The 27,372-nt window shown below is 44.8% G+C and overlaps 1 protein-coding gene across 7 annotated transcripts in view; it reads left to right on the plus strand.

Annotated features, from left to right (window-relative positions):
• Positions 1–830: 830 nt before the first annotated feature.
• The window catches only part of LOC146187627 (death domain-associated protein 6-like), an 87,997-nt gene continuing 61,455 nt past the window's right edge, over positions 831–27,372 (plus strand). The window contains exons 1-5 of one of the 7 annotated variants that reach the window (XM_084603473.1): positions 832–1,209; positions 7,065–7,231; positions 18,316–18,360; positions 21,615–21,680; positions 26,857–26,883. In XM_084603473.1, the coding sequence (XP_084459599.1) occupies positions 7,229–7,231; positions 18,316–18,360; positions 21,615–21,680; positions 26,857–26,883 (141 nt within the window). In that variant the 5' untranslated portion in view covers positions 832–1,209; positions 7,065–7,228. Of the gene's footprint in view, positions 1,210–7,064; positions 7,232–18,315; positions 18,361–21,614; positions 21,681–26,856; positions 26,884–27,372 lie in introns of all 7 variants that reach the window. The other 6 variants (XM_084603477.1, XM_084603471.1, XM_084603476.1 and 3 more) reach the window with 6 other exon arrangements.

Here is a 27,372-nt window from a genome sequence, read left to right on the forward strand (position 1 = left end):
CCTGCAGTTTCTTTCTGACAAGCGATATTAACCGGCCATACAGCCTGTATTTCCTGTCTCTATCAGATACATTAAACACTGAATTATTAATTGCGAACGCTTAGCCTAGCTGACCGCAAAAAGGAATTCGGAGGTAAATAAATGCAGTGCCATAATGTACAGCCTTAGAGCTATGGAACAGAACACTACACCAACTGCGTATTTGAAGGCGGAATACATTCGGCAGAACAACGAGATAAGCAGCCCACGGGGAGCCTAATTCCCTTGCGTCGAATGAAGCGCACAATGCACAGCCGAACCCGAAGCCCAGAGCGAAGCTAGAAATTGCACTACACGAGAAAAACTTCGTCTGCAACTGTACGTCACAATCAAGCGCGTCCAAACTCCGCGCTTGATTGTAGCAACCAAGCGCGGATTTCTCTAATCCTCCTTGCTAATCCAGAGATTAGCAAGGACTATTTGATATATGAGTACGCGAAACGCCTCGAGTGAAATAGGCATGGAAATAAGACATGAGTACAAGTGCGCGACCAACGCCATGACCAACGCGCCAACGCCATGCCAACGCCGCCGATACACATAAGTTAAAATTATTAAGAAAATGAACAATAACTTATTTTAAGCCACAATTTTAAGTTATAAATTAGTATTATAAAGGTTTGACTTGCTGTTGCGCACATTTTTTTCTTTTGCTTAGTTTATGATGACGTAGGGTGACGTATTTTGTGCGTGGCAGCAGCGCTTTCCTGATGCCACGGTGCGTGTCATCAGTCTCCGCCTTTTTTTTTAAGGCTGAAAGTGACGTAGTCCCTACGTCACTTTTCTGTCACGTGATATCCTCCCAACCGCAAGCCAACTGTCCCATTACAGTGCAGCGCAGGGTGTCTCATTTGCGTGATTTCGCGCGCGCTGTTACCTTTGGCTGCGACAAGAAACTGTGGCTATTTACAAACGTTCCTGAGGGGTAATTAAAGTTAGAGCCAATATACCACTGTCGCCACAATCCAAAGCAGTGCTGCTACATTGTCACGAGGGGGCCAGACGTTGCTGGCGGATTTTTTGTAACCGGTCCTTCGAAGAGTCCGTTGGCGCCGTTGAAGCTCATGGCTGTGCGTAGCCATGGCTGAATTCCGACCAGCGGAGGTTGACGCCAAAAGCGGAGTCGAAGTGATCACGATATCCGACGACGAGGAGCTGCCGCAACTAATGGTTTGTCACATTTTATGCTCTGAGTATTTGTATGTCGCTTTTAGAAGTCAAGAGACGAACGTGCCTGAGTTCTTGCGAGCCTTGGCAGCCGGCGTACTAGTTCAGAACATGGCTTCTCATTTAGCGCTTGCTCCGCGATTCGCAAGTGTTTATAGACCTGGTCTATTCACACTTGCGAGTCGCGAAGGGCGCGCACGTGAATGCGTACAGTAACGTCCCGTCGCGCTGAATACGTTGCAGTCGTTATCTTGGTTTGGTTCGTAGGGTTTAACGTCCCAAAGCGACTTCCCGTTCACACTTGCGACTAGCAGCGGTCGCGCGACCGTTTTGGTCGAAAAGCGACAGTCGCAAATGGTCGCATCGGTCGAAAAGCGACTGCCGCGGGCCAATCGGGCACTGCTCGAATTTCTAGTCGCGCGACTACTAGTCTCAAACCATTTCACCAATCAGCGAGGTCCCGGAGCACTCGATCGAGCACCTTCACAATGCAATTAAAGAATACCTTTTCAACAAACGGCACCCGGAATTCAAAGGCAAGAAGAAGGATATGGCCTGGGAGGAGATTGGAAAGATATTCGGACTATCCGGTAAGTACTATGAACTTTTGAGAAATGGTTTTTTCACGCAGGCGCAACATTTTATAGTGACGCCGTCTATTCGTCGTCGGCGTTCTCGCCTGAAAAAGCTGAAGTGTCTGGCAAGCGGCTGTTACCGACGTTCGCTGTCATCGCCCTGCAGCTCTCCTACTCCCAACTCGTTTTTCGAGAAGGCAACAGTCGCAAGTGTGAACACGGTAGTGGCGAGCTCCTCTCCTCTGGTCGCAAGTGTGAATAGTCCTTGTTTGAACGTTCCCAACTCACGTGCTACCGTCGTTCTCATTTGTGTGCTCGCTTTTTTTGTTCTTAATCCGTCCGATTGAAGTTTGCTATTATTTCATGCTTTGAGTAGTGATCAGCTATCGTAAGACGATCATGTTTTTGTTGCAGCGTTCGCGTGCTGTGAGCGGTAGTCTACGTTAGCAACAAATATTTGGTTCAGGACCATTTCTTTGTCATGCGCCGCTTGTTTGGTGACATCGCTATCCATCGCTTTGGGCAGACATGATTTCAGTGACCAGACGCGTCTTATAACTATTTGCGAATGCAACAACAGTGATAACCAGAGGTGGGCAAATGCCCTCATTTTGGCCTTTCCTCCCTCACCCTCAATTTCCAATCGGCAGCCCTCCCTCACCCTCACTTAAAAAAAATTTATTCGCCCTCCCTCGCCCTCATCCTCACTTAAAAAATATTGCTGGTCCTCACTCACCCTCACCCTCATCTCATTTGCCCTCCCTCACTCTCAACCTCGTGCCCAGCAGTTTGAATATTTTAGTTTTTTTTTTTCATTACTTTCGATCTGTGACAACGTTACAGCGAGTCTAAGTAGGCGCAAACTGTTCTTATCTACGTCTGTTTTCGGCATGTGTCAAGCCGCGTTGATCACTTAGCAATCCGAATTTCTCGAAGCTAACAATGGACTTATGACGGGGCTGCATTCATGCTGTAGCGTATCACTGGCGAGAGCCATCTGGTACTTGTTCCGACAGTTGCTGAGAATAAGATATGCACTGCACATGGAAACCAGACTATGAAAAGTGCAAAGAACAATTCTGTCAGTGCTCTAAGCATGCCAATCAAAGGCGAAACTTCGAGGAGGAAGGAAAATAACCACTGTCATAGTTACCAGGCAAACCTGTCCACCGGTTTACACGCCATGTGTTTAAAGGAGATAGAGTGATGAAATACGTTTACACAGCGCCTAAGGAAGGAGGAGGTTCTAACTTCTAACCAGCCGCAGACGGAAGGCATGAGGCATATACGGCATATTAGACAACAGAACAATGTAATCTAATTCAAGTAACAAAAAAAACGCTATCACACATGAAGCGTAAATTTCGAGGGAGCCAGGGGATCATGACCCTCGATCGCTTCGCAGAGGGGGTTGGAATGGGGGAACATAGCATGCGAGCCTGGGGCCGTGCGCGACAATTTCCGACATGTACCGTCTTTGCCAAAAGTAACCAGGCTGCTGCGAAGGCTGGCGGAGCAAGCGCGTGGCCGTGTGGCGGCGTTGCGCTCCCTGTGGCTTATCGGTGCTCGTCAGCTCCGAGGGTACAACAGCTGACGTAACTTCGCACCCTCACTCTCGCTCGTTGGATGATAAAAACTAGGCGCGTATGATGTGCGCGCTGCGGCTTCACACGTGCAAAGCCTGGTTTTGCCCAGCGAGGGCGCTCAGTATAGCGACAGGGCTATTCGCTCTTCTCGGCAACTGCGAAAAACAGAATAGCAGGTGATAGCAGACACGGTGAGCTCTTGTTGTTCGTCTAGGACGAATATGTGCTAGGTTTGCCAGACAGTGTCGCCCTGAAATAAGGGTTCCGCGAGCGAGAAAGCAATCATGTGCATATAATATGGCTAAGCGTGAGGAAGGTTTCATTTTAGTTCTTTACTCAAACCAAAACTTACCTACAAGCAAATGCAAAAATTTGTTAGAATCAATCATTGCACAGATTTTTAAACAGCCACCCCAAGGGGCTAACACAATTTTGCAAGTCTAAAAGAGAGATAGGTGGCTCGAAAGGGTTCACAAGCTTTCCCATATCTTTGTATCGGAGTTACGACCCATAATGTGGCGCTACTTAAGGCAGCTTGAAGGAAGCATGTTGAAGTTTTGAAGTGCGTTATCATCCTTCAATGCACAAGCGCATCAAACACGTAGGAAAGCGCAATTCTGCTAGTGCGTTTCAGCAGCGGATTACAGAACACAAGCACGTATAATTATACAGCGAGAAACGTGACATGTCTGCTTCAGGCAGTTGCCGAGAAGAGCGAATAGCCCTGTCGCTATACTGAGCGCCCTCGCTGGGCACAACCAAGCTTCGCACACGTGAAATCGCAGCCGGCACATCATACGCGCCTAGTTTTTATCATCCAACAGGCGAGAGTGAGGGTGCGACGTTACGTCAGCTGTTTTACCCTCGGAGCTGACGAACACCGAAAAGCCACAGCGAGCGAAACGCCGCCACACGGCCGCGCGCTTGCTCCGCCACCCTTCGCAGCAGCCTGGTTACTTTTGGCAAAGACGGTACATGTAGTGTCATTTGGGAAACGTCGCGTAAAAATGCGGTTGTTAGGACACGGCACCGTAAATGCCACCGACGATGTGCCCCGATCGCATCCCGCCTTCCTCCAAGAACAAACCGAAAATGCAAAGTGAAACACGTAACTCTGTTGCGCTTCTGATTTGGCGATGGCGATGGCGATGGCGATATGGTCGTACCCTTTTGAACGGGCGATCACCCAGTGGGATCTGACCAGAAAAAAAAAAAAGAAAAAAAAAAACACACACACACAAAAAAAAAAGGAAAAAGGAGAGTCCAGATGTTAGTTCACTCCACGTCTTTACGCCGCTCTGGCCGCACTGCTCCTCGTGTCCACCAGAACTCCAGGCGTCTCTTCGTACATTCCACGACTGCACCAAGGGATAACACTCCGCTCCCCTCTTCATGTGACGCCGCGGCCCCGTCGGTGCTTTTTTTCACGAACGCCGCCTCAGTGTTGCGTAAAATCGTTTTTTTTTTTTTTTTTTTTTTTCAAATTCTATTAAAGTTATAAGAGAACGGGACGAGACAGCGCCTAACTAGAGCAGTACGATGTGCAAAGTGAACAGGCCAGCATTTCATGTATAAGGTTTGATTATGCTCCCTGACTAGTGTGCTTAAATCTAGGATCACTTATGAAAAAAAAACAGCGCTTACAGAACGGGTGCAAAAGAGCAACACATATGCGTCAACTGGCCGAAATCAGCACTCTGCATTAATTCGCCTAAGTTCACATCTCCATAGCTGATCTGCTTCATTCCGGACAAACCCGCATATGCAAAAGCCGGAAAACGGATTGTCTGCACTGTGAAGGCAAGAGCGGCAAAAAAATGAAACTCACCCGGAACCTGCATGACGTCCTACACACCTTTCACAATTGGACCGCGCAAGAACACTGCCACAATGGAAACTTATTCGCGCACATAGTACACGGACGTCCTTGAGCATATAGAATTTGCAACAGCGCACCAAAGTGTTGTTTAAACAAGCGTCAACAACTTGAGTGATCCGATCGAAAGGACACAGCAACACAAACTGAAGGGCTTCCCCATTCCTGCCGTTCGCTGTTTTCTTTTTTTTTTTTTTTTGGGGGGGGGGGGAGGGGGGAAGGAAGACCCTTTCTTTGGACAGAGAGCGGGAAAGGAACGCACGGTGATCGACGCGTGTGTATCCTTCCGAGAGCAATGCTGTCACGTCCATCCATGTCTTCACCCGGTGCCTCAGGGAGATCTGATAAGATCAGCCACAGCCGCCTTTTGAGCCCAGCTGTGGACCAGCATGCGTGGTCTGCCCACCGCTGGGATATTTTTTTTTCTTTTTTTTTAAACAGCTTTCCTAATGACAGCTGCCCTCGCTATGGGAGGGGGAGGGGGGGGGGGGGCGTCAAGCGCCTGTCGTCGGCGCATTGCCACAGGGTGCAGAGCTAGGCGCACACTGTTTTGCGCGTTATCTGTCGCCCTCCCAAGTGATCTTCAAACGAAGCGCCGCTAACCAAAGCTCTCGGGTGTGCAAGCTGAAGTGCACCCCGGCTAACAATGTTCCGGCTTACAACCTTGTAGAACACTGTAGCCCGCCGAATGGAACATCTTCCCGCGGCCTAGTACGAGTAGAGGCGTTCGTTGCTTCGTTTTTAGTTTGCAACACACAGATGGTGTATGCGTGTGTTTGGCACGAGACAGAAAAAGTAGCAGGCATCTCGCTGATCATTCCACTGCTTTACACGAGAAGCGACCAACAGCTTGCACAACAACATGGGAAATCCGCGGAAGAGAGGAGGCCTCTTTCCTTCCACAGAAATGGCTAAGCACAGTCAGGTGCACAAAAACCAGGCCTGTCATAGTTTCAACTTGCCAGCTTGAGATCCTAGGACATACCATAACTACGCGGAATCGGGCTTACTTTTATCTCAGCTGTCTGGTTTATTAATATTGAGTCAGTCTTAGAGTGAATGTGGGGCGCTGAAGCTGGGAGGTAGTGTTGAGCGTTCGAGAGCAGGTATCACGCAAACCCTTGAAGCCTTCTTCCCTAAAGTCTTCCTCTTCTTCAGACCTGGTAGACGTTTTAACAGTACGCGAGACAGGGGCTCTCTGGTGCGACTTTAGCCTTAGCGGCATGTATCCCAGCTGGTCATCTTTATGTTAAGAAAATGTAGGGATACTTATTAAAACGTTCTCATAAAGTCCGAAGCTTTGGCTTTGAGGCAGTGGGCCTTACTCGAAGTCTAAGCGTCCTGGAGGGCTGGACTTCGACATCACCCTCCCATCTCATAGGTGAAAAGCACTCAGTGCGGACCTTTATAACCAAATGTGAGTTGATGTTTTGTAGCTTCTCTCGAATCTAAAACCCTGCTTTACGTCAGTTAAAAATTCCAGTTTAGCGGTAGCCTTATTCTGCAGCATTGAGCCTACATCACTTTTTCGCTTTATATCGTGACGTACCAAGCACAGTAAACCATGCTTCGAATAAGAAGTTGTTGAAAGCCGACATAAACGTGGTCCACCCCTAGAGTGAAGCTGATCTTGGCAAATTAAGTAATGGCAAAATAAGAACACTAGCCCGTTGCCGTACGTGCGACTCCTTAAGTTATCGGATAAGGCGACGGAGGCTTCAATTGCTAACACAAGTGGTGAATTCCATCTTAATATAGTATGCTTCATATACTTTTCTGCTTGTTTCGAACGCAAACTTCTTCAAGATTGTCGTTTCGCAGAATCGAGGAGCACGTTTTTGGAACAGAACCACGACACTGACGACATAGACGGCCAGTTCCCCACCACCCCGCCAGTGCGTCTACTCCTGCGTGGAGCTCTGAAGTGCAACGTTTCTGCAACATCCAATTTGTTCTGTGTAGCTTCTGACACGGGAGATCTGTATATGGTAAATGACGGCACTCTCCCTCGGCACGAACCTAAGTGTTTGATACTGCATCCTTAGCTGCTTGTGCTTTCCTTGCACCATATTGCACAAGCTAGTCAGTTTTTCGGGTACAGTGATGACTACCAATACGTCACCCTTCTGAGCCATATTTTTTAAGCGGTGGGAAATTTGATAGTTATATGGAATGACAACGTATCTTGTACCTTGCGCTTCTTCAGCGCAGCGGTGCTGCTCTACATCCCTAATATCCCTGGCAAGGTCCTCTAAAACAAAGGTGACCACCTCAGAGGCAAATCCTGCACTGGTCAGTGTTTGCAGCCAGATATCCACGCTATGTGTGTCATTTAATGTAGGCAAGATTTGTCAAGAGCGGCATGCAGGTAGTTTTTAGCAATGCTCTTCTTAAGAACCTTTGAATGAGCTAACTGTGGTGGCTTAAAATGCCTTCTTTTTTTATAGCGAGGCTGATACCTCCAGCATGCTTTGATTTTGCGAACAGCAACACATGTATCTAAGAACTGCAAGCACCCTTGCGCACCCAATCCGAAAGCACATTCGGCAAAGAATTAAACCCGGTACAGTATTGTCATACCTTCCTCATGCGTGAGTCTATGACAGCATTCGGCCTTACGACCGTCGGGCATTTCGATGCATTAAACTTATTCTGAATACAGAACAGATGCTAAAATCAAAGAACATTAAAGAACCTTACTCCGGTGCAGGACTTCAACAGGTTAACACGAAATGAGAACACTCTATAGACTTTGGATACTGGAAATGAAACAACTCTTTCGCGAAATTGTGCTCAATGCTTACACGCTGTAGTTATTAATTTCAAATCGATGCTATGTTAACACTCATCTCAAGGAAACTGTCTTAGGAAAATAGAAAAAGTAAAACTTAATGATATAGAAATTGCAGAAAAAACAATGCGCTGTAATTACGAGCCGCACATATTAATGCACGATTTGACAATTTTGGTTATTCACAACAGAGAAAAATGATAAAATAAATAAGAAAATACGTCTTGTTTCTGCAAACACATGACAAAGGTTGCAACAGATATTGAACTGCGGTTTATTTTATTGCAGCTATTATCAGCACAAATTATTTCCATTGGTTTTGTTGTGAATTGTAATTTACACAACTTATGAAAGTTTTATGTAAAACCTTGCTAACCAAACAGTCAAGTAACACTGTGAAGAAACATTTCGCATGCGTCTGCTACTCATGCAAGCTATCTGGACGAGAGAAAAACGAACATGTGGCAGGGTCCCAGCAGATAAGATCACCCCACCTCGGTCTTTTGTGTTCAACTTTCTCTACGCGTCCCCTCTACTTTAGACGCGCTTTTTTTTTTGTTCTGGTCATGTTTTTTCCTAAATGGCAAAGAAACGTTAGCAGTTAGAAACGGGGGTCCTGTGTATTTTTCCGGTCCTGTCGTGTTCTGTGAAGCTGGAAACAGCGACATCGTTCTCGGTGACTTCCTGCAGCTTCCTAGGGTCGTTTTTAGACTTTTCTTTACCACGAGCGCCGGGGCAATTTTGTGGCTTTCGTTCCTGCTTCTTCTATAGCTGCAGCGCCCGTGTCCCGTTCCATTACATCTGTTTTCTATACAACACATGCCCAGTGGAGGAGAAAGCGTGTTGTCACCCATGCCTTTCGGGTTGCCGCGTGTTTTTTCTTACTGCAGAAACTACACCTTTCGTGGAGCATTTGCCCTCGCCCCTCATACTCTTTATCTTTCCCTCCCTCACCCTCCCCTCATCGCCTCTGCCCTCCCTCACCCTCGTCCTCACGAATTTTTCAGCGCCGATCCTCCCTCGCCCTCACCTCACCGAGTCAGATCCTCACGAGGTGAGGGTGAGGACGCCCTCATGAGGGTTCACCCTCGTGAGGATGCCCATGTCTGGTGATAACAGTTGTAAGAACTGATGTATTTTTTGACATGCAAAAAAAAAAAAAATTCTAGGGGGCACTTTGGATCACTAATGCGATGAGGCGAAATCCCCTATCGCGCAGTGGTCCGAAGCCCTCCACTACGGCATCTCTTTCTCTTTTAACTCCCACCTTCTCAATGACGCGCTAGCGTAAGCTACCTGCCCCACTTTAACCAACCCTTATGAACGTGCCTGCGTGACCTGGGGATAACGTGAATGCAAAGTTCTTTGCAGACTGATTCTGATATCACCCTACCATATCAGAGGCCCGAGTTGGCAGCTCCTGCCAAACGTAATGTCAGAAAGCCCTAGGTTCAGTTATTGCTTGGCCATGCCAGCTACCGCCTCTCACATAACGAAAGCGTTACGGACGGACATGATCCACGAGCATGAGCCATTAAAGGCTATCGCCTTAATAAAATACATTTACAACTTGCGAGGGTAGATAGTATTTCAGACTGGAGGAAAGGCGCAGTATCTGTCACACTACTCCGCCAACGAAAACGGATAGAAATGACGAGTCTCGAAGTATAATTACAGATAACTTAATCGAACCCGCAAACAGTATCGCTGTCATAGACTTGCACGAGGGAGTAATCTGCACAAATTTTTGGTTGCGATTATACGCTTGTTGAATCCTTGGCCGTTTGCCATTGTTTGTACAAAACGCAATATTTACGCGGCAATTGCACAATCACAGCGCAAATTTTACAGAAAAAAAAAAGCCCCGCCTGAAATGAGCGGCAGTGATGTATGCTGAGCGCTCATGCTATTGGCTGATCGCGCGTGCACTTCCAGGCGAAGTGCGGAATTTTCCACTAGGGCATGTCTTTCTCTCTCCACTTTCACTCCCACCTTCCTCCCATCCTTTATGGCGCAGTTGAGGTGGCCACGAAGAATGTAAAGAGGGGTACTATGCACAAAGACACTGTCAAGAGAGGAACACAACAGGCACAGCGTTGCGTTCCCTTTTCGTCCGTTACACCCTTTTATTCACGACAAAAATCCGAGCAACGAACCAAGGGACACGTGCATTTTTGTTCGGGCGAAGGGTTAGCGCGCCACTTGCCACCGTCACGTTCGTTAGTTTTTGCGTACATCCGTTGAGTACTTAGAGCTCAAATTTCACAAAGAAATGGCACAGAAATATACCAGAATTATTTGGGGTACTTGCCTGATTCAATCAGAAGTCGGATATTCGCATTTTCTGCGGTGACAGTGAAGGAAAACAAGCCAGTGTCACAGCGATAACCCCGGGCTCGTATTCAGAATGTACGCTTTTCCAGTAGCGCACTCTCTCGGCCTTTTGTTTGGCGCATGGTGGCATTACTTTTTCTTAGCAATGGGGGGCAAATGTAGGGAGCCGGAGCGTCTTTAAAAGTGTCACTCCGCCTTGTAGTTCGACCACGCAGCTTTCGGTCTGTATAGATGTTGCAGATCATTTCCTTCGTTTGCTTCGATAGCCAGCCACTCTTGAACTTGACTCGAATCTTGTCTGGTGAAAACGCTTCCAACCCTTGCGGAGTGGACGAACCAGAACAACCGGAACGACCCGAACATGCGTCTGTCGCCATCTTGTCTGGAAAGTCGTGGCGTCTCGAAAACCCGCGACAGACATCAGACGAGAAAATCCAGTGGAACCAAGAAAAGTGTTTTAGGTAAAACAGCTTCATTTCGGAAAATCGGTTCCGTGATAAAAAATATACCATAAATAACTAGCGTTATGATTACAATTTGTTTTTGCAGAAATTGCTCATGAAACTAAGGACTGTATTTAGCTGCATAGGAAGATGCGTTTCGGCTCCGCAGCTTTGGCTCCATTGCCAAGAAAAAGTGTCCCCGAGGCCTTAAAAATCAACACAGCACAACAACGCAAACAGTAGCGCACTCCTCTTGAGGCCGCAAGGTGAAGTATGTTTGACGGGACGGGTTAAAAACCAAGTCTCTTTCGATAATTACCTCATATGTTCCATGACAGTGTGGGGTGGGGTTATTTTCCAAGGAGTAGAGTGCAATGCTGGGCCCTTATTTAGAGTTAGCGTCGTTATCGTAGTGTCGCTATCTCACGTGACCTCTAGTCATCTGATTAGTCGAAACGCCGGAACTGGGTGTTGCCACTGCGGAACTGGAAGAGGGGGCAACATCATTTTCCAGCGTTTCCACCAATCAGGTGACTCGAAGATTGGGGAGATAGCGACACTCACAATAACGATGCAAACTCGAACTAGCATATGCAGTTATCGGTAGACACGTCATGACACGCATTCCCCGTACTTTATGAGAACAGGACGCTGGCGAATGCCGTGTCTTCTTACTTTTGGCGAGGCAGGCGAGGATGATACAATGCGTGCATTTCTGAGGGCCTAGAAGATGCTAGCACTGCGTGTAATTGTTGTGCAGCAGTTCGTCGCGCTGGTGAAGCGAGGGATGTCGTTTCGTGTAGTTTCGTGGGAAAGCACGTGCAGCGAACTCTCCTCATTTTTGCTTGGCGGCTTGGCATTCCTACAAAAATGGCGGCCGAGGAGGGCTCGCTCATGTGCAGGACGGTACCGAAAAAAAAAAAAAAAGAGTAAATTTGCATTGTTTCTGCCCTCAACCGATTGGTGGAAACGCCGGAAGTGGAGTAAATTTTGACACCAGTTTTCGGTGTTTTCATTGGTCAGGACATAGTTTCCTACTCTTGCTTAAAGGGAAAACTGGGGGCGCTGCACTTCAGCCACCATAACCACTATGAGCGCGCTAAGAGTCATGGGCCGGTGTGCTACTTGGTGCTCGACAGTCCCATTTTTTTTCAGGAACACAGATTGGCATTGCATCATCATCCTGAGGCGGGAACGTAGAGTGCAAAAGCCATAGTAGCAAAGGCTCAAAAGCAGACGTCAATAAAAGGTTTCTGTTTTCACAAATGCCACTAAAAAATATTTTAAAGTTATTGAGCAACCATATATATTTTAAAACCATTTTTTTTTTCTTTTTTAAAGTATGCCTGTTAGGTGTGAAATATTGGTTTCGGTGCTGCTCAATACATAGCCAATAGGAGAGAGCCATCGCTTATTTTACATTCAACACATGCTGTTTCGCTCACTTTTGCAATTTATGCTCACAATATCGATTACAGGGGTGAAAGCTCTGCTCCATTCAGCTCCAGATTGCTTTCCCTGCTCCATCCATTTCCAGAATGCAATATTGCTCCAAAACTGCTCCAAACCTTAATGCTTTGCCATCAGATTTAGCAGAACCTGGTTTTACTGTTCAGTGGACCTAGGAAACACTTCTGTCTGCAACAAATTATATGAGTTCTAATGATTCTGCTTTGAAAACAAGCACATACTTCACCAATGAGCCTCTGTGTTGAGAGTAAATGTGCCAAACCTACATGAGGCAACAGTATACTTGAAGCTGGAGATGCCACAAAGGTGCAAATCACTATAAATGTTCGCAAGAGTGTTGGAAAGCCATACAGGACATATCGTTAACATGTCAAACTTAAGGTAGCCTCAGCAAAGTTTAAGCAAAAATATGAGGAGCCACTGGCAGAGCCTTATGAAGTAAATAATCTGAAGTGTAGAAAAGGCTGCCCTTGAGTGCTGTCAGTCCTCACTTGCAGACAGTAGTGACCAGTGTTCAGGAATTTATCGACACAAGCATAGGATCTAAAAGGATGTGTACAAGATAGAGGGCATAAATGGACTGCTCATTGATGTGAACTCCGAACTAGGGGTGATGCTTAGATGCATCAAAAGTACTTTGGTAAACTGCATGTTTGAATCTATCAAGTTGTCAAAAGCTATTAATCAGAATGTGAAGTTTAGAAAAAAGCATTCAGTTTGCTAGTGTTGTTCCAATTGTTGCTCAAGTCAGCTGTGATATTATAAATTTATGCATCTGTACATGTTTGTCTTGCCTTGTCAGAGATGCATGCACAGTCGGCCGAGCATTGAACTTAAAAATAAGAAGGAATCAAAATGGATTTCTATATGTCAGGAAGAGAAAATAGCAATTATTAAAAGCGTTTGACCTAGAAACATGCTTCAATACAAGTTTTGTATGCTCTAAGACTCATTTTGCTGCTCCGAAGCTGCTCCAAAATGCTCAAGCCTGCTTCCAACCCTGATTGAACTATGAGACATTTTTTATTTGTAGAACAATTTTTATTTTTGTATTATTTTTGGCCAAAAGTTGTAGTTCAGCACATGTTAGTTCTACGCCCCATGTTTGGGCACCCATGGTGGCTGAACTGGTTGTCAGGAAGCTCCATGCAAACTCCCATAGATGGCAGTACACCTTTCCCTATAGGTAAGGGTAACAAACTCTATGGGTCAGGAGTCTTGGAGTAAGTGAAAAAAATGATGCAAACTTGGAATATGGGCCCCGGTTATAGTACCTAGAATATCCTGGCTAGTGTGACGAGTGCCTGCGCTGTACTATGGGTGTGTGTGGCTCCGTTTGCTATAGAAGCCAGTGGGTGGCGGCAGTGGGCGCTACTTCTCGGAAGTGCTGCCGGTGCAGATGACGCAGCTTTCTCGCTTCAAAAGCTGGCAATTAAGCTGTTGGTCTTGTGTGTGCATGTTAAACCTGCTTTTGTGCCTCTTTTTCATTCACCGAGGTGTTGCATTTGTTGTTCTCTGTAGATGCTTGCACGTTGGAGCCATTCCATGCTTCTAGCAGTTCTGTGGTGATTGAGTCGGTTCTTCCACGCATTGTGTGCGTGCGTTCTGTGTGCGCCTCTATCCATTGTTTTTTCACCATGTCACCAGTCATGAAGTGAGTTCTGATTGTTATTTTTCTAGTGCCTGTCTCTAAACTGCAAAAGAAAAGATGTCAAAGCAAAAGTGGCAGTGCAAAGAGAAGACTTGCTTTATGCCGCTGCGCAAAAGTGGTTACTGCAAACAAGGAGCATATTTCCATGTTTACTGCGCCATCTGATGTTATGCAGCTTGCATAATGGGAGTGAAACATCGAAAGAGAAGAGTGAGGTTAATGCCGACAGCTGGAGTTTGTGAGAAACATTTTGAGGCAAGTTATAGTATTGGGCACATGTTAAGTGTATATCACTGTAAGTGGCGTTACTAACGAGTTTCTCCGTGACAAGCCAGCCGTGTCTGAAACCCATGCCTATGATACTCACGGATGATTCTGAGCGCCTTGTGCCAGCAAAGAGGAAAGAAAAATAGAAACCTGCAAGAGCCTCCAGCAAAGTGTCGGGCTGACTGCAGCTGTGATCGGTAGTCTCTGCTCTGTGCTCAGCCGCTGAGAATGCCGAATCGTTGAGCCTGGAATGATCTGGGGGCAACAGTGGGGCTGTCATGATTAAAATCTTCACCACGCGTTGTGGTCCCAAAGAGCAAGAGGCTGGTGGATTGAAAAATGATGGTGCACACAGACTATACCCGAGCCTCCACCCAATGTACTACATCTCTATTTCAGTGACATATATGGATGAAAGTGTCATCTGTGCTTGTAATTTATTGCCCTATGCCTATTGTGAACGTGATAAAAACCTCGCCAACAAAAGATGGTGGTGTTGGAAAGGCTGCTGGGCAACCAGAGGCCACGGTGTAGCTGCACCGCTGTAAGGAAATGTTCGCTTCATTTGTGGTCTGCTCGACTTCATGCAAACCTGTCATGTGCCTGCATTTGTTATTACATACAAATAAAACGAGCGTTCTGCGACTTTGTTTCCTGCGTTCACATTACAATGTACAAATAAAACTGCATCTGTTGTTTTACTTGTCAACAAATGTAGAGTGCACAGAAAAAGCCCATAAATACAATCCAATACAACTGAAGCATTCACTTTGTTAGAAAAAGTTACAAAACTACATTATATCAGTTAATAAAAAGCCTATGCTGTAATCGTCGCTCTGTGCTCCCATTTTGAGCATGGGATATTCAAAACTCTATCTTGCGCTAACATCATAGAAGCTTAATTTTGCAAGCGGCAACCATTTAGCATTTACGTTGTCTCTAATCCAAGACTCGAAACAAAACCGGAAACTCGTAGTTCGCTTCCTCAGTGATAGCTGTAGTTTGTTATGACTTAATGAAAGCAAAAAATTAGCAGTCCTGTTGGCGATGTTGCGAGAGTGCGGTAGGCTAAGGGCTGTATGGCCAGCATCCAGCCGGTTTGAAGCGCCCCATGCTGCAGCTGCCGACATTCGTCACTCATGTTGCCACCCAGAATGCTGCGGTTGGCACACTAGCCATTATATTCTAGGCACTGCATACATCGGTGGGGCCATCTCATTGCATTCCAAGCTCAAAAAGATTTATTTTGACACAGCTTTCAATTTAGAGCAGTTTTGGCCAAACTAAGCCTTTGCGATTATTATTATTATTGGTAAGGAAGTTGATAGAGCTCTTCAAATCTTGAAACCTTTTGCAAAACAACTCCCACCCGCCTGTCTTCCTTCGGCGAATAGCTGTGACAGTGTTACTATAAAGCAAACGAGGTGACACCAACAGTGTCATTGTGGGACAGTGGCTTGTTTAGCTTTGCTGTTACCACAGACAATGCGAATAGCTGTCCTCTGATCGAATCAGGCAAGTACCAAAACAAATTTGGTATAAAATACTGCCTACGAAATGCCATTTTAGTGCATAATTTGAGCTCTAAGGATTCAATGATTTAGCTGGGAGAAGCATTATACAGGATGCTTATAATTGCATAACATGCTGTAGTTAGGTCAAGTTTGAGAATTTAGTGTGCATTTTAGAATCTCACTTCAGCATGTGTATGGACATGTCGCACAGAAGCTTTTCGTTTAGTGTGCGTGTGAACAGATGTCCTCGTCGTGCAAAATCTATTTGTTAAATTGTGATCTCGCATCAGTGTGTAAGAGTAAACTAAAAAAGAAAAAGGCTATCACTGCCTTGTTTTACAGCGTTGCGTTCCTCGGTGCATGTGTGAGACTCGTCGTTCTTATTGTGCACATTTTTTTCTTGCACTTGTGTACGATTTCACCAGTACATGCTGACGACAATATACATTTAAGATACATCATGTAAAAAGTATTCTTTATCAATGTAATTGCCCTGAAATTGGTTTTAAGAGCAGGTTGAAACTTTTTAGTGATTACTGTCAGTGGCTGGCTGCGAGCTCCTGCAGAATCCTACAGCCTTATTTTGAAATATTGAAAATTGTACTTGACAATGTTTTTGTGACTTGGAAGTGCCCTAGGAAGGTTATATGAGGTATTTTTAAACTTTTGAGAGCGCATGTTTGTGAACGCTCAGTGGTTTGCATCATGTGTTTGTTATTCCTGAGTACTGTATAGCCGTTTGTTATGAACAGTGTACAAAGTGTAAGTTGACATGGTGCATTCTTTAATCTGTAGAGGGATGAAAATACATAAGAGGGATACATAATACATAAGATGGATGATAAATACATACGCTGCCAACAGGTGTATAAGGCTTTTTGGCAGGCCAGGGGAGCTTCTAGGCTGGCTCATGGAACGAAATCCTGTGCACGAGATTTGTGTGTAAGATTTGTCAACGCCTATCTTATTAGGAGGCGTTGGACCTGTGTGCGAGATATGTTCTCCTTGTCTAGCGTTCCTGCCATCTGCAATCCCGCACTTGAACGCGCGCCTAGGAACGCCAGGCGACGAAAGCAGGGGTGTACCATCTAAACTCACACTTGCCAGAGAAAGTGTGATAGATAATGTGCCTCTCCTTTCCTATATACCAATTATAGTTATATGTAGCACTGCAACAAACGCCGATGAGGCAAACGATGAGAGGCAAATGATAGAGGAAGGGTAGGTTTTCCCCATTCTCCTCTTAAGAGACATCTAAGAGACCCTCTAATTTTTTCAAGTTGTGGCTGGCAGCTTTTTGCTCTTTGTTGTTCGTTGTAATATTAAGCTAGTTAAATAAAATACTTTGATTCCATTTCATTTTTGCTAGGTCCTCATCAAGGGACCTAGCAATAATGGAAAAAAAGAGTGAGGGTGTGCATTCTAATCTATTCCTGTGGTGGCTCTGATGCCTACCTTGTCTCTATGCTCTTACTTTGATCTTGAACTGATGTGATATCCTATATAAAATACCCTCGCTACTTCATTGTATACCCATCCCCGGCATCCTTGTCCCTTCATTGAACCAGACTGCAGTGAAAGAGCGAGCCCTAAATCGGGCACTGTCACTAGATATACATGCAGTCCAGAGCAAATTTGAGTGTTCTTGACAAAACACGTCAGGCTTGCTTTTAAGCCTTCTTTTGAGTGACATGTTCAGTCACAGCTGTTTAAAATCTGTACAAAAAGCTTTGCTGAGGATGTGTATATCATTGCTGTGTTACACTATGTAATTATGCAACTTAGGCCATGTTTACTGTCTTTTGGTGCCTTAGCATGTCCCTTGATAATATAGGAAACAGTTTGGAATTAATAACTGGATACTGCGCATTTTGAAATTCACTTTATAATGGAAACTTTAAAAGTGATCAAAACTGGCAATGGTGTACTGTGAGCTTTACTCAAAGATTGAAAATTTTCTCATAGGCAGTGCTGCAGAGTGTGCCATATAGCAAAGGTGATATGGTTCATTGACTTGTATTCTGATTATCCTTGAAAAACACTTTGTAACTTGTGGTAATGATGCCTCTTGTTCACAGTTGTCACTTGCATTGTCTTTACATTTGGTTCACTAGCTTTCTTTTATGGGTATCAAATAGTTACATATTATTCTATTTAAGTGGTTTGATAGCCTGAATGTGAGACATACTCCTCCTGCTGAGCTGGTCACATTGGCTTAATGCCGGGTCCTTGACAGTGGCTTCGTCATCAGAGTGCGTTCATCATGTGCTTGCAAACACGTTCATTTCTTGCTGGCCAGCATTTGGTTGCATGCTATTTCTGGGAACCTTGTCAAAACACAGTAGAGTGGTAATGGAAGAAAAAACAAGGGAGGATTGAATAAATTCATAGATGCGAAATGTGGTTTCAAGGCCCCATATGGGATTTTTAATTTATCTTTATTTATGAATTTATTGTGGAAATAAGTTGACTTGGGCTTGGGTTAAATTTACTGGCACCTGGGTCTTTGTGTCAGTTATTTAAAAAAAAAAACTAAAGAAGTGCGGTCAAATTAAAGCTTTTCTTGCTTTGTAAATGTGCTAAACGTTGCTGTATCTTTCAGGAATGGGATGAACCCATCAAGAGCCGTTTGGAGGAATTTAAAACGGTAAGTGAACAGCCCTCGGTGACAAAGGGACCTCTCAAGCTCCATCTTAAATTTGAGCAGTGTTGTTGAAAGTGAGATATATGGCCTTCTAAATGCCAACCCATGCTGCCCGCAACAAACCAGCACCAGTTTCAAGCTGCTTTGCAACAGTGATTTCTTTGCTTTATAGCAGCTCATGCATGCAGGTATTTCTGCATTCTTGGCATATACCGTGCCTCTTACATGAGAAATTTTGACAACTGAGGCATATAGGCGACTAGCAACAGGGGAGAAACGCTGTCGTTTTTAGCATCCTTAATTTGGCTGGTGTGTCCGTTAGGACTGCTGAAGACAGTTTGCTGGGCCAGCGTTTGCCTTGCAGCATTGTGTTCAGTGTGCACAGTGGGCACCTAGCTGTGCTCGGGAGTGCATATGTGCACTTGTGGGTCATAATATTTTCTTACTTGCTTATTATTTTACAAAAATGAAATGCATAATGTGACAGAGATGTATTCCCAACTCCCTTTCTCTATTAGATCGAGAACCGGTCTGTGCGTTGACTGTGGAGAAATATGAAAGAAATCAATGGAACAGGGCAGTTGTACTTCATGCACCTTTTAACATCCGAATAAAGAAGTTAAAGGTATATTCGGGCAGTGCTGCTTCACGGGAGTTTAAGACAGTGATTAATGAATAAGCAACCTCCTCCGCTAGTATCCATATGCCATTGATGAGGAAGCCCATAGATGGAGTAGTACAGTAGTCTGGTGCTAATGCACATTACAAGTATAGGCTTCTCTCCACAGGCTTCACATCTTTGAAAGGTAGTTTGGTCATTTTTGGAGAGAGGGATTGGCTCACCGTATGAAATATGTGGCCGTTCTTGGCTTCTTCTCTTGTTAAAAGCATTATTGGAATAATTTGTGGTTTTTGTTATGATTCCATTCGTGGTCATGTGTCCTTAACATAACTTGTGTTGGCACTAGTTGCAGAGGTTGATAGGAATGAAATGGAGAGCTGTTACTTACTCATCACAAATTTGTGACCGCCAAGGTATGTACTTTATGCATGGTTGTCCGCATCTCCGTAGAAAATAAGTAATTGTGGTTAATGCTGTTAAACATGCTTTTTTTTTTTTTTTTTGACCAGAGCATTTGAGGGAAAAAAATTATTCGGAATGTAAATGGCAAGCAGTGCCTGCGAGGGTTACATCTGTTCCAAATGCAACTAAGGAAAGAAAAAAAAATGGCCATTGCAAATTCGTGATATGGGTCATGTGTACCGGTTTTTCTGCTTTTGCAACTGATGGCTCTTAGCCTTCTTTTATGGCAGGCTTGGAGATCGTGTGGCCACACCTGCACATCCCTTTGAGGGAAAAAAATTATTCAGAATAGAAATGGCAAGCAGTGCCTGCGAGGGTTATGTCTGTTCCAAATGCAACTAAGGAAAGAAAAAAAAATGGCCATTGCAAATTCGGGATATGGGTCATGTGTACCGGTTTTTATTCTGCTTTTGCAACTGATGGCTCTTAGCCTTCTTTTATGGCGGGCTTGGAGCGGACTTCTATAAAAAATACTTGGATGGGCAAGATAACTTTTTCATCGCTTGCACCTCTTCATGCTTGTGAGTCTTAGCTGCATGTTTACATGAGGGGTCGTCCTTCGCCCAAGTATCTGCACAACATTGTACCTGCGTGCGACTGACGCAAGCTTCGCCCGCACACGGCAAACGACAAGCAGCAAAATGTCAACGCTCCGTGCTTCATTGTCACCTTCTGTGTTGAGGCTGAATGATTTTCTTTGGGTGACCTACTGTCTGCATATGCAGTGTGCCCTCTGCTTGCCTTCTCTTACTCCCTCTTGTACTGTGGCAGGCATATTGGCAAATTGTGACTGCTACTACTCCTCACATTTGGCACTAGTAGCAGTAATTGTGTTTGGTAACTGCAAGGTGTGCTCCAGGCCTGTCTTGTGCTACACTGTCACGTATGGTTTCTGCGGTAGCCAAAGGTGTGCCGCCATCTCTGGAAGAGTGCCCCTCTGGGGCTTGCGCATACAGCCTGTAGCCCTCTCCCATTGTGAGAGGCCTGTCACTGTACACTCGCAGTTTCTCCAAAAATCTCCAGTGGCTCCAATAAGGTAGTAGACACAAATTCAGCTCACCCGCATTGCTGCGGCAGCACAACTCCCCGGTGCAGAAAGAGGAAAAATTTGGATAATGGGCACCCCCCGAAATTGGATGGTTTGACTACGCCAACCAATGCAGTAGCGTGCGAAAGCATTCAAATCCATCACTGTCCATCTACATCTTAATACTTTTCGACCTAATTTTGGTTGTGGGGCACCCAAATTTAGAGGTAGACAAAGTCTGCTTTGAATGAGGGTCAACTGAGATTTTAAATTTTGTTTTTTGAAGTGCGCAAAGTCATATTTGGAGGCTGACCACTGAAATTTTTGGTGTTGGGCCAAGTCCTTAATCTGTATCTCACCTTTAGCGCATTGTGACAGCAGTGTGTTTGGATGTATTGTGCACGGATGGAAATTGATAAAAGACGTGCAATGCACAGTGCGAGGGAGTGCCATAAAACATGCAGCGTGATCGCCTGCAGGGACCATAAGAAATGCCTGGGCTCGCGTCTGCTCTGCTCTGACGTGTTTTTGTTTTCTGTCGACTGTCGGTGTACTGCTGCTATGCTAGCTAGGCTGACATGGTCACTTCAACGACCAATAATGCACAACCCTTAGTTCGAATTCAGGACCTCGTGGCCTTCTATTGTGACAGAAAGTAAGCAAGGTCGCTCTCTGGAGCTGTTGCTTTTGCTGTCCAGAGTGGTTTAGCGACTTGCGAAATTAAAAAATCAGACTTAGTGTACACATGTCGAAACCGGTATTCTTCATTTTAATGCAATTACGTTATGTTTATATATATCTCTACCCACATTTCACAATAACGCTTCACAAAGTTGAAGCACATATAAAATAGCTAGCAGAGCCTTATCTAGTACTTAAGGATTTTAATGTGCACTTCTCCTTCTTAGGGAGTGAACAAATGGACAATAGAGGTCGTATTTTACAAAATTTTGTTGTGTGCATATCTGCCTTCCCAGTATAGGCAAGCACACATTCTGCCCTTCAAGCTTGGTAAAATGTGTATAAATTGGTCCTTTAGTTCACCATGTTTTTACTCTTTTTGAATTGGATGTTCTTGACAACCTCTGTGGTGATTGCCTTCCTGTGGTAATCTACTTATTTTTCCACGCCGTCAATCATACCAAGCAAACCATACCATTGGAAGCTCCACATAGCCATGGCCACTGCATTAAGAAAGTGTCAACCCTGCAGGTGAAGCATTTTTCAGTTACATATGTCAGTGTCGATCACCTCGATAAAGATGAAGTGTTCATGACCTGTACCGTTGCTGCTGAGTGCCTAGCTATTCCTCTCAGTCTTCAAGAGTGTTGAAACAAACTTGTTAGGCTAGCTGTTGTGGAAGGTTGGGAAAGTTAGTGACAGGTAATTCTTGACATAGTGCTAACTAAACAAACATGTACGCATTATGGCAAGAAAACACACGCATGAGTGCTGTGTGTAGATTTCTTTTCTTTCTGTTTGTGTCCAGTTAGCATTGTGTCAAGAATGATTTAAGGTGCAGTATACTGAAAAACGCAGAGAAGCAATATAAAAAAAAGGGGGGGGGGGTCATAAATTTCTAAAATGTGAGAGCTAAAGCTATTCATCATATATACAATTTGTTGACATGAAGGGAAAGGCGCAGTATCTGTCACACTTGTGCTGTGCACACCTGAGCCACATTGCCATAAGGGAAGGGAGGGAGGTAGGAGTGAAAGTGGAAAGAGAGAAAGGGGAGTTGGTAGTGCAGGGCTACGGAGTAATTTCGGCCACCTGGGGATCTTTAACGTGCGCTGACATTGCACAGCACACGGACCCCACTTCATTTCGCCTCCATCTAAACACAGCCGCCGCGGTGGGGAGCGAACCCGGAAACTCCGACACAGTAGTCGGGTGTCTTACCACTGCACCGCCGCGGCGGGGCCACATTCATCATAGCGCTGAGAAAACTTCCTGCCAAAGCTGTGTGTTGATGGACAGTTTAGTCACATGTAAAAATATGGGAGAGCTAGTTCATAAACTTAGTGGCTGCTTCTTCCCCTTCAGAATTCCTTTTTTTGTATTCGGAAACAAATGTTGACAAACTGTCAGGCATGCCACGTGAACATTTCTGTAGTGGTTATAGTTCTTTATACTACACACACACACAGGAAAAAGTCCTAATTTTGGTTGGCTATGGCAAGGTCAGCGCATAGTTTGCATTGTTTCAGCCATGTAAATTTTGCTATCTTGAGTTCTAGGCATTAGTCTCTTCCTCAGACTGTGAATGTTGGCAGTTGCAGAGGCCAGCTTCTGCAAGAATGCAAGACCAGGGCACAATGATGGTGCCCTTGGGGGGGGGGGGGCCTTTGGCAATTACTGAATCATACTTATCCATTTCGAGAAAATTACACACACACAAGGGAGCATGAAAACTAACATATGCAGGAAAAGTGCACACTGACAACTACAGTTTATTCATAACAGGGTTACATTTAAGGGGTACACCCCTCTTAGAACCATTTTTTTATTTATGGGCGGATTTTCACCACTTGTGCATTTTCTCGTGTTCATTCCAAAACTGTAAATTGTTTTTTTTTAATATAATAAGGAAAACTGATCTTTTGTTTGGAGGAAGCATGGCTTGTAAACCTCAGATCTTGATCCTTAAATAATCTAGAATCACAAAGAACTGCAATCAAGCATAAATGAGTATTCTAGGATGGTTTGGAGGAAAGCTCTTTTTGGTGACTGGGACAAAGGATTTATTTTGATAATTTTGGCAAACAAACAGTGGTTGAAAGGCAGTGTTATTGCATAACTTATGGTCTTATCTTTCTGGCAAAAAAAAAATATATATTATAGCGATAGCTGCTATAGAAGCCGAGATATCGCTCCACCAAAATGGTGACTTTGTCCAAAATTCAATTTTGAGAAATCGTCGAAAAATGTTTTTGGCATATTTTTCAATTAGCAAGGCCAATAGCAACTCGATAAAACGAGTTATGAATGGATTTTGGTGTGAATGCGCTGTTTCTCATCGAGATAATTGCCCCCTGCAACTCGGAAGGAAACTTATATCGACAAGGTTTGCGATTCCGCATGCGCGGCATGCGGAATCGCAAGTGCTCGATTTGTCACGCCCATGAAAACTGCTCAAGTATCACATTTTCATCTGCATCATCATGCTTACGATACTCGTACACAAGGAAATTGTTCGCTGTCCTATCTGTTGTGTCGAGCACCACCGGCTACGCCCTTCAGCCCACTACGGACCGTCAGTGCTTCATCGTTGATTGTGGATAACAGGATGCCACGTTGCCGTGTCACCGGCGCGCCTCAGATCTCTAGCTTTCTTCGTTGTTTAGGCCAGTATGATGCTCGAACTACTCAAACCCAATATTTATGCGTTTAACCAGTGCTATAGTCAGTGCCTCCTGGAGAGCAGTGCCTGCAGCGTCTTGCCTGTCTCCATAGTATTGAAATTGGCAGTCTGTGTCGCTGAGGGACTTTGTGGTGGCGCTAGCGTTACATGCAGGCACGCTTTTGCATTCGTAGCCCTTTTTTTGATTTTCTGTTGGTTTGAAACACCTTCAAGACCATTAAAATTCGTGGAAGTTTCCTGCAAGTGGCTGCTCCGCTGGCATGAGAAGCTTCTGCTAGCATGGCCTCCGAATCTCGGAGGCCATGTTGCTAGAGAATAATTTTGTGACCTGGCTGCGAGGCGGAGCCAGAAAGGGAGGGGAGATTAAGGGGAGAGGGTTTGGCGGGCGGCAAAACTCCCAACGCTGCAGGCACGGATACTCAAGGAGGCACTGGGTACATTCGATTATTAGTCCCGGACTGTGCGGGACTGCTTGCTGACAGCTGTCCGGCGTTCGTTTTTCCTCGGGCCGCCTAGAAGCCCTGCCCACAAGTAAAGCTCCTGAGCCGGCGGCCATATTGAATTAGACTCCGAGCGCAGTCTGAGTACTTTTCGTGTTTCTGCAGATGATATCGTGCGCTAAATAATGACGCAAGCTCCAGCTTTGCATCTTCGCTTTCATGTCTAATGCTCTCTACAGCTGAAAACGTCCAGAGCCCCGAACGCTGATTTTTGTTCATGCTGTCAAGTTCTTCACAGCTGTTTCGCAATCTTTTCAACGCTCAGGTCTGAAAGTGTCGCAAGCGAACCGATGTGTACTAAATCAGGTAACGCTTATTGTAAATGCCTTTTTCAAACGCTTTCGTTACCTTTCGAATGCAGTGAGCTGGGTCCTTGGAGAAACTTCGCTAATAGCAACGGCAAACCAACCCTGCACAGAGTTCTGTAAAATGCTTCGTATTCAGGCATGCCACGCTCAGTTTGCGAAAATCACCAATTGACTGGCACCTCCGTTATCTATTTTTAGTGTTACACACGCGTCAAAAGATAAACGTGCGTGCGGAGTTACTGCGGAAAGAACAGTCCGGTGACATGATCGTCCGTTGAAAGCAAACGTTGGAAGGAGCTTGCAAAGTCATGTGACCATCACGCTGCTTCCTGTCAGAGCAGAAGCAGGGACCTGTCGGCAAGTAGTCCGAGACTAGAAAATAGAATGTACCCACTGGTTTTACGCCATGGTCGTGACAACGAAACTCCGCTAAACCAGCTAGGCCTAACTACACGGCCTTTTAAAAATGACGCCATGCCGCAGGCAGTCGATGCCGGCAGCCAACCAAAAGTGGTCAGCTTTCGGAGCCCAATAGCAGCGCGTTTTTTTTTCGCTCACGGCTGGCCTCCGTGAGTGGGTGTTCGCTCACGGAGGCCAGCCGTGACATCGGAGTAGCCTGAATCACGATCTTTCGAACAATAACAAAATGATGCCAGTGGAGCGTGCATTTCTCGACCTGCAGCTGATTAAAACTCAGTGCGATCTGACCTCAATTTAAAGGGCCAAGCGTTCAGATTCGCAACTTTGGAACGCTGTAATGTGCGAAATGCGTCATATTTTTCCGTCAAAAATTTCAGACAGTTGCGGAAACGTCTCAGGACTGCGAAAATGAAGAAATGAAAAATCTGATTTCTAGGCCGATTTTTGGCCGCAAAGAGCCGTGTCCCCCCTTAAATCGGTCCACGCACATCCTCTGTAGCGCATAATTACAGCGTAGCGCCTAATTTTTCTATAAATGTTCAATCAAACTAGCCCCCATCGCTGCTTTGCTTGCTTATCCATTGTGATGCTCTGCTGTTTGTTTCTGCTACTGCTGCACGTAAGTCAAAGCCACAGTTGGGCAATTGCTTCAAGCTTGCAGCTTGAAGCCAGCTTCTGAAGGTTTTTAATGCTTTTACAGCATCGAGACCATGTTGCAGCTGTGCTGTGCCATGCATTTTATTGTCTTGCATGTTGAAGACACTCATTGTGCTGCGTGAAACATCTGTCAGACTGAAATAGCATAATAATGTCCCCAAAATGCAGTCAGTGGTAACTAAGTCTTGTGTTGCATATGGGTTTACTGTTTATAGTAGTTTGCGATCCTCTTTCGTTTGCATTTCAGTCTTTTCTTGTTGCTAATGAGTGCTTGCCTGTCTCCGCCGTACTTGTTGTCTTTGGCCTTATCTGTCTCTTGACTTGACCTGTGCTAATCACATACTATCTGTAATCTGATTCTGCTACCATCATGGTTCTGATCTTTAAATTCAGGGAATGTTACATGTAGCCATCAAACCTTGCACAATATTGCTTACCATAATATTGCTTAATAGTAATGCAAGCATTGTCTTTCTTGCCCTATATGTTTCCTTCCTGGCTCACAATATGTAGTGCTAACCTTTTTTCATGACCTGTTTTTGCAATCAGCATGTTGCAGTAGTAATTATGAAGTTGAGTTGTATAGTTAAGGATAAACTGTTGCAGGGCAATGCACTTGGTATTGGATGAATACTGTGGTTATCCTTTGAAACAGACTTTTGTGAGTTATAGGGAAAACTCATTTTGTCAGTATGTTCAAGAACTGTAGAACTTCAGAGGTGCTGACGACATGCGCTCTTTGTCATTCATACCCTGAGAACTTGCATAGCTTTAAAATGTGCCTTGAACAGACTGCGGTATTAAGACCTTGTTCCAGGTGCCAGGACGCGGATAATTCCTGTTCTTAAATAATAGTGTCTGTGCCTGGTTGGTTACCAACAACTGAGTTTGTCGTGGATCAATGCATAAGATGGGCTGTCTTTTAGCACTTGTACTAATTCTTATATTTTAACTTGTTTTTGAGTGTTATATTGAAAGGTATGGGCCTATTTGAGGTTTTTAATAATATTGATCAGTGTGTGCTATAATTCAAGAAACATGTTATTCCACAACCTTAGGACTGCTTTGTATTGTAAACCAGGCATAATTTTTAGCGTGCATCTTAACTGAAACTTCATAAGTGTGTTATTTTTTTTCAGCTTATACAGCCGGTGCCTAAGGATAAGGTAAGATGCTTCTTTTTTTTTTGTTTGTTCTGTATGTCCAGCTTTTAAATCATTTATATTGATGATTGTTGCCTCTGGAAGCTTGATTGCTGGCTTATATCGAGGCCTAAGTTACTTGGTTTTATTATTTGAGTGCCTTTGAAAACTAGTGCTGGGCGTTGTGGCTTGATACTGTCAAAGTCAATGCGGTGTCCTACATTGGGTGTGCACGCACAGCTTTCAGTTATTCATATTGACAGTTGTGAAATTTGAAAGCTCAACAGTTGGCTCATATTGAGGCTTAGGCTACTTGGTTTATTTTAGTGCCTTTGAAAGCTACAGCTATGGGTTTTGTGACCTTTATAAGGTCAAAGTTGAAACTGTATCTTGCATTTGGTGTACCATGCAAATGTTACCAGGCTGCATGGTGGTTTGATTCTCAATCCTAATGTGGAGTGCTCCCACGTCCCACAATGTAAGAATATCTTCAGGTGTTGTCACTGACTTGTA

The sequence above is a fragment of the Amblyomma maculatum genome, chromosome 5, assembly GCF_055883805.1.
Source record: "Amblyomma maculatum isolate TAMU_Amacu chromosome 5, ASM5588380v1, whole genome shotgun sequence".
Taxonomy (NCBI): Eukaryota; Metazoa; Arthropoda; class Arachnida; order Ixodida; family Ixodidae; genus Amblyomma; species Amblyomma maculatum.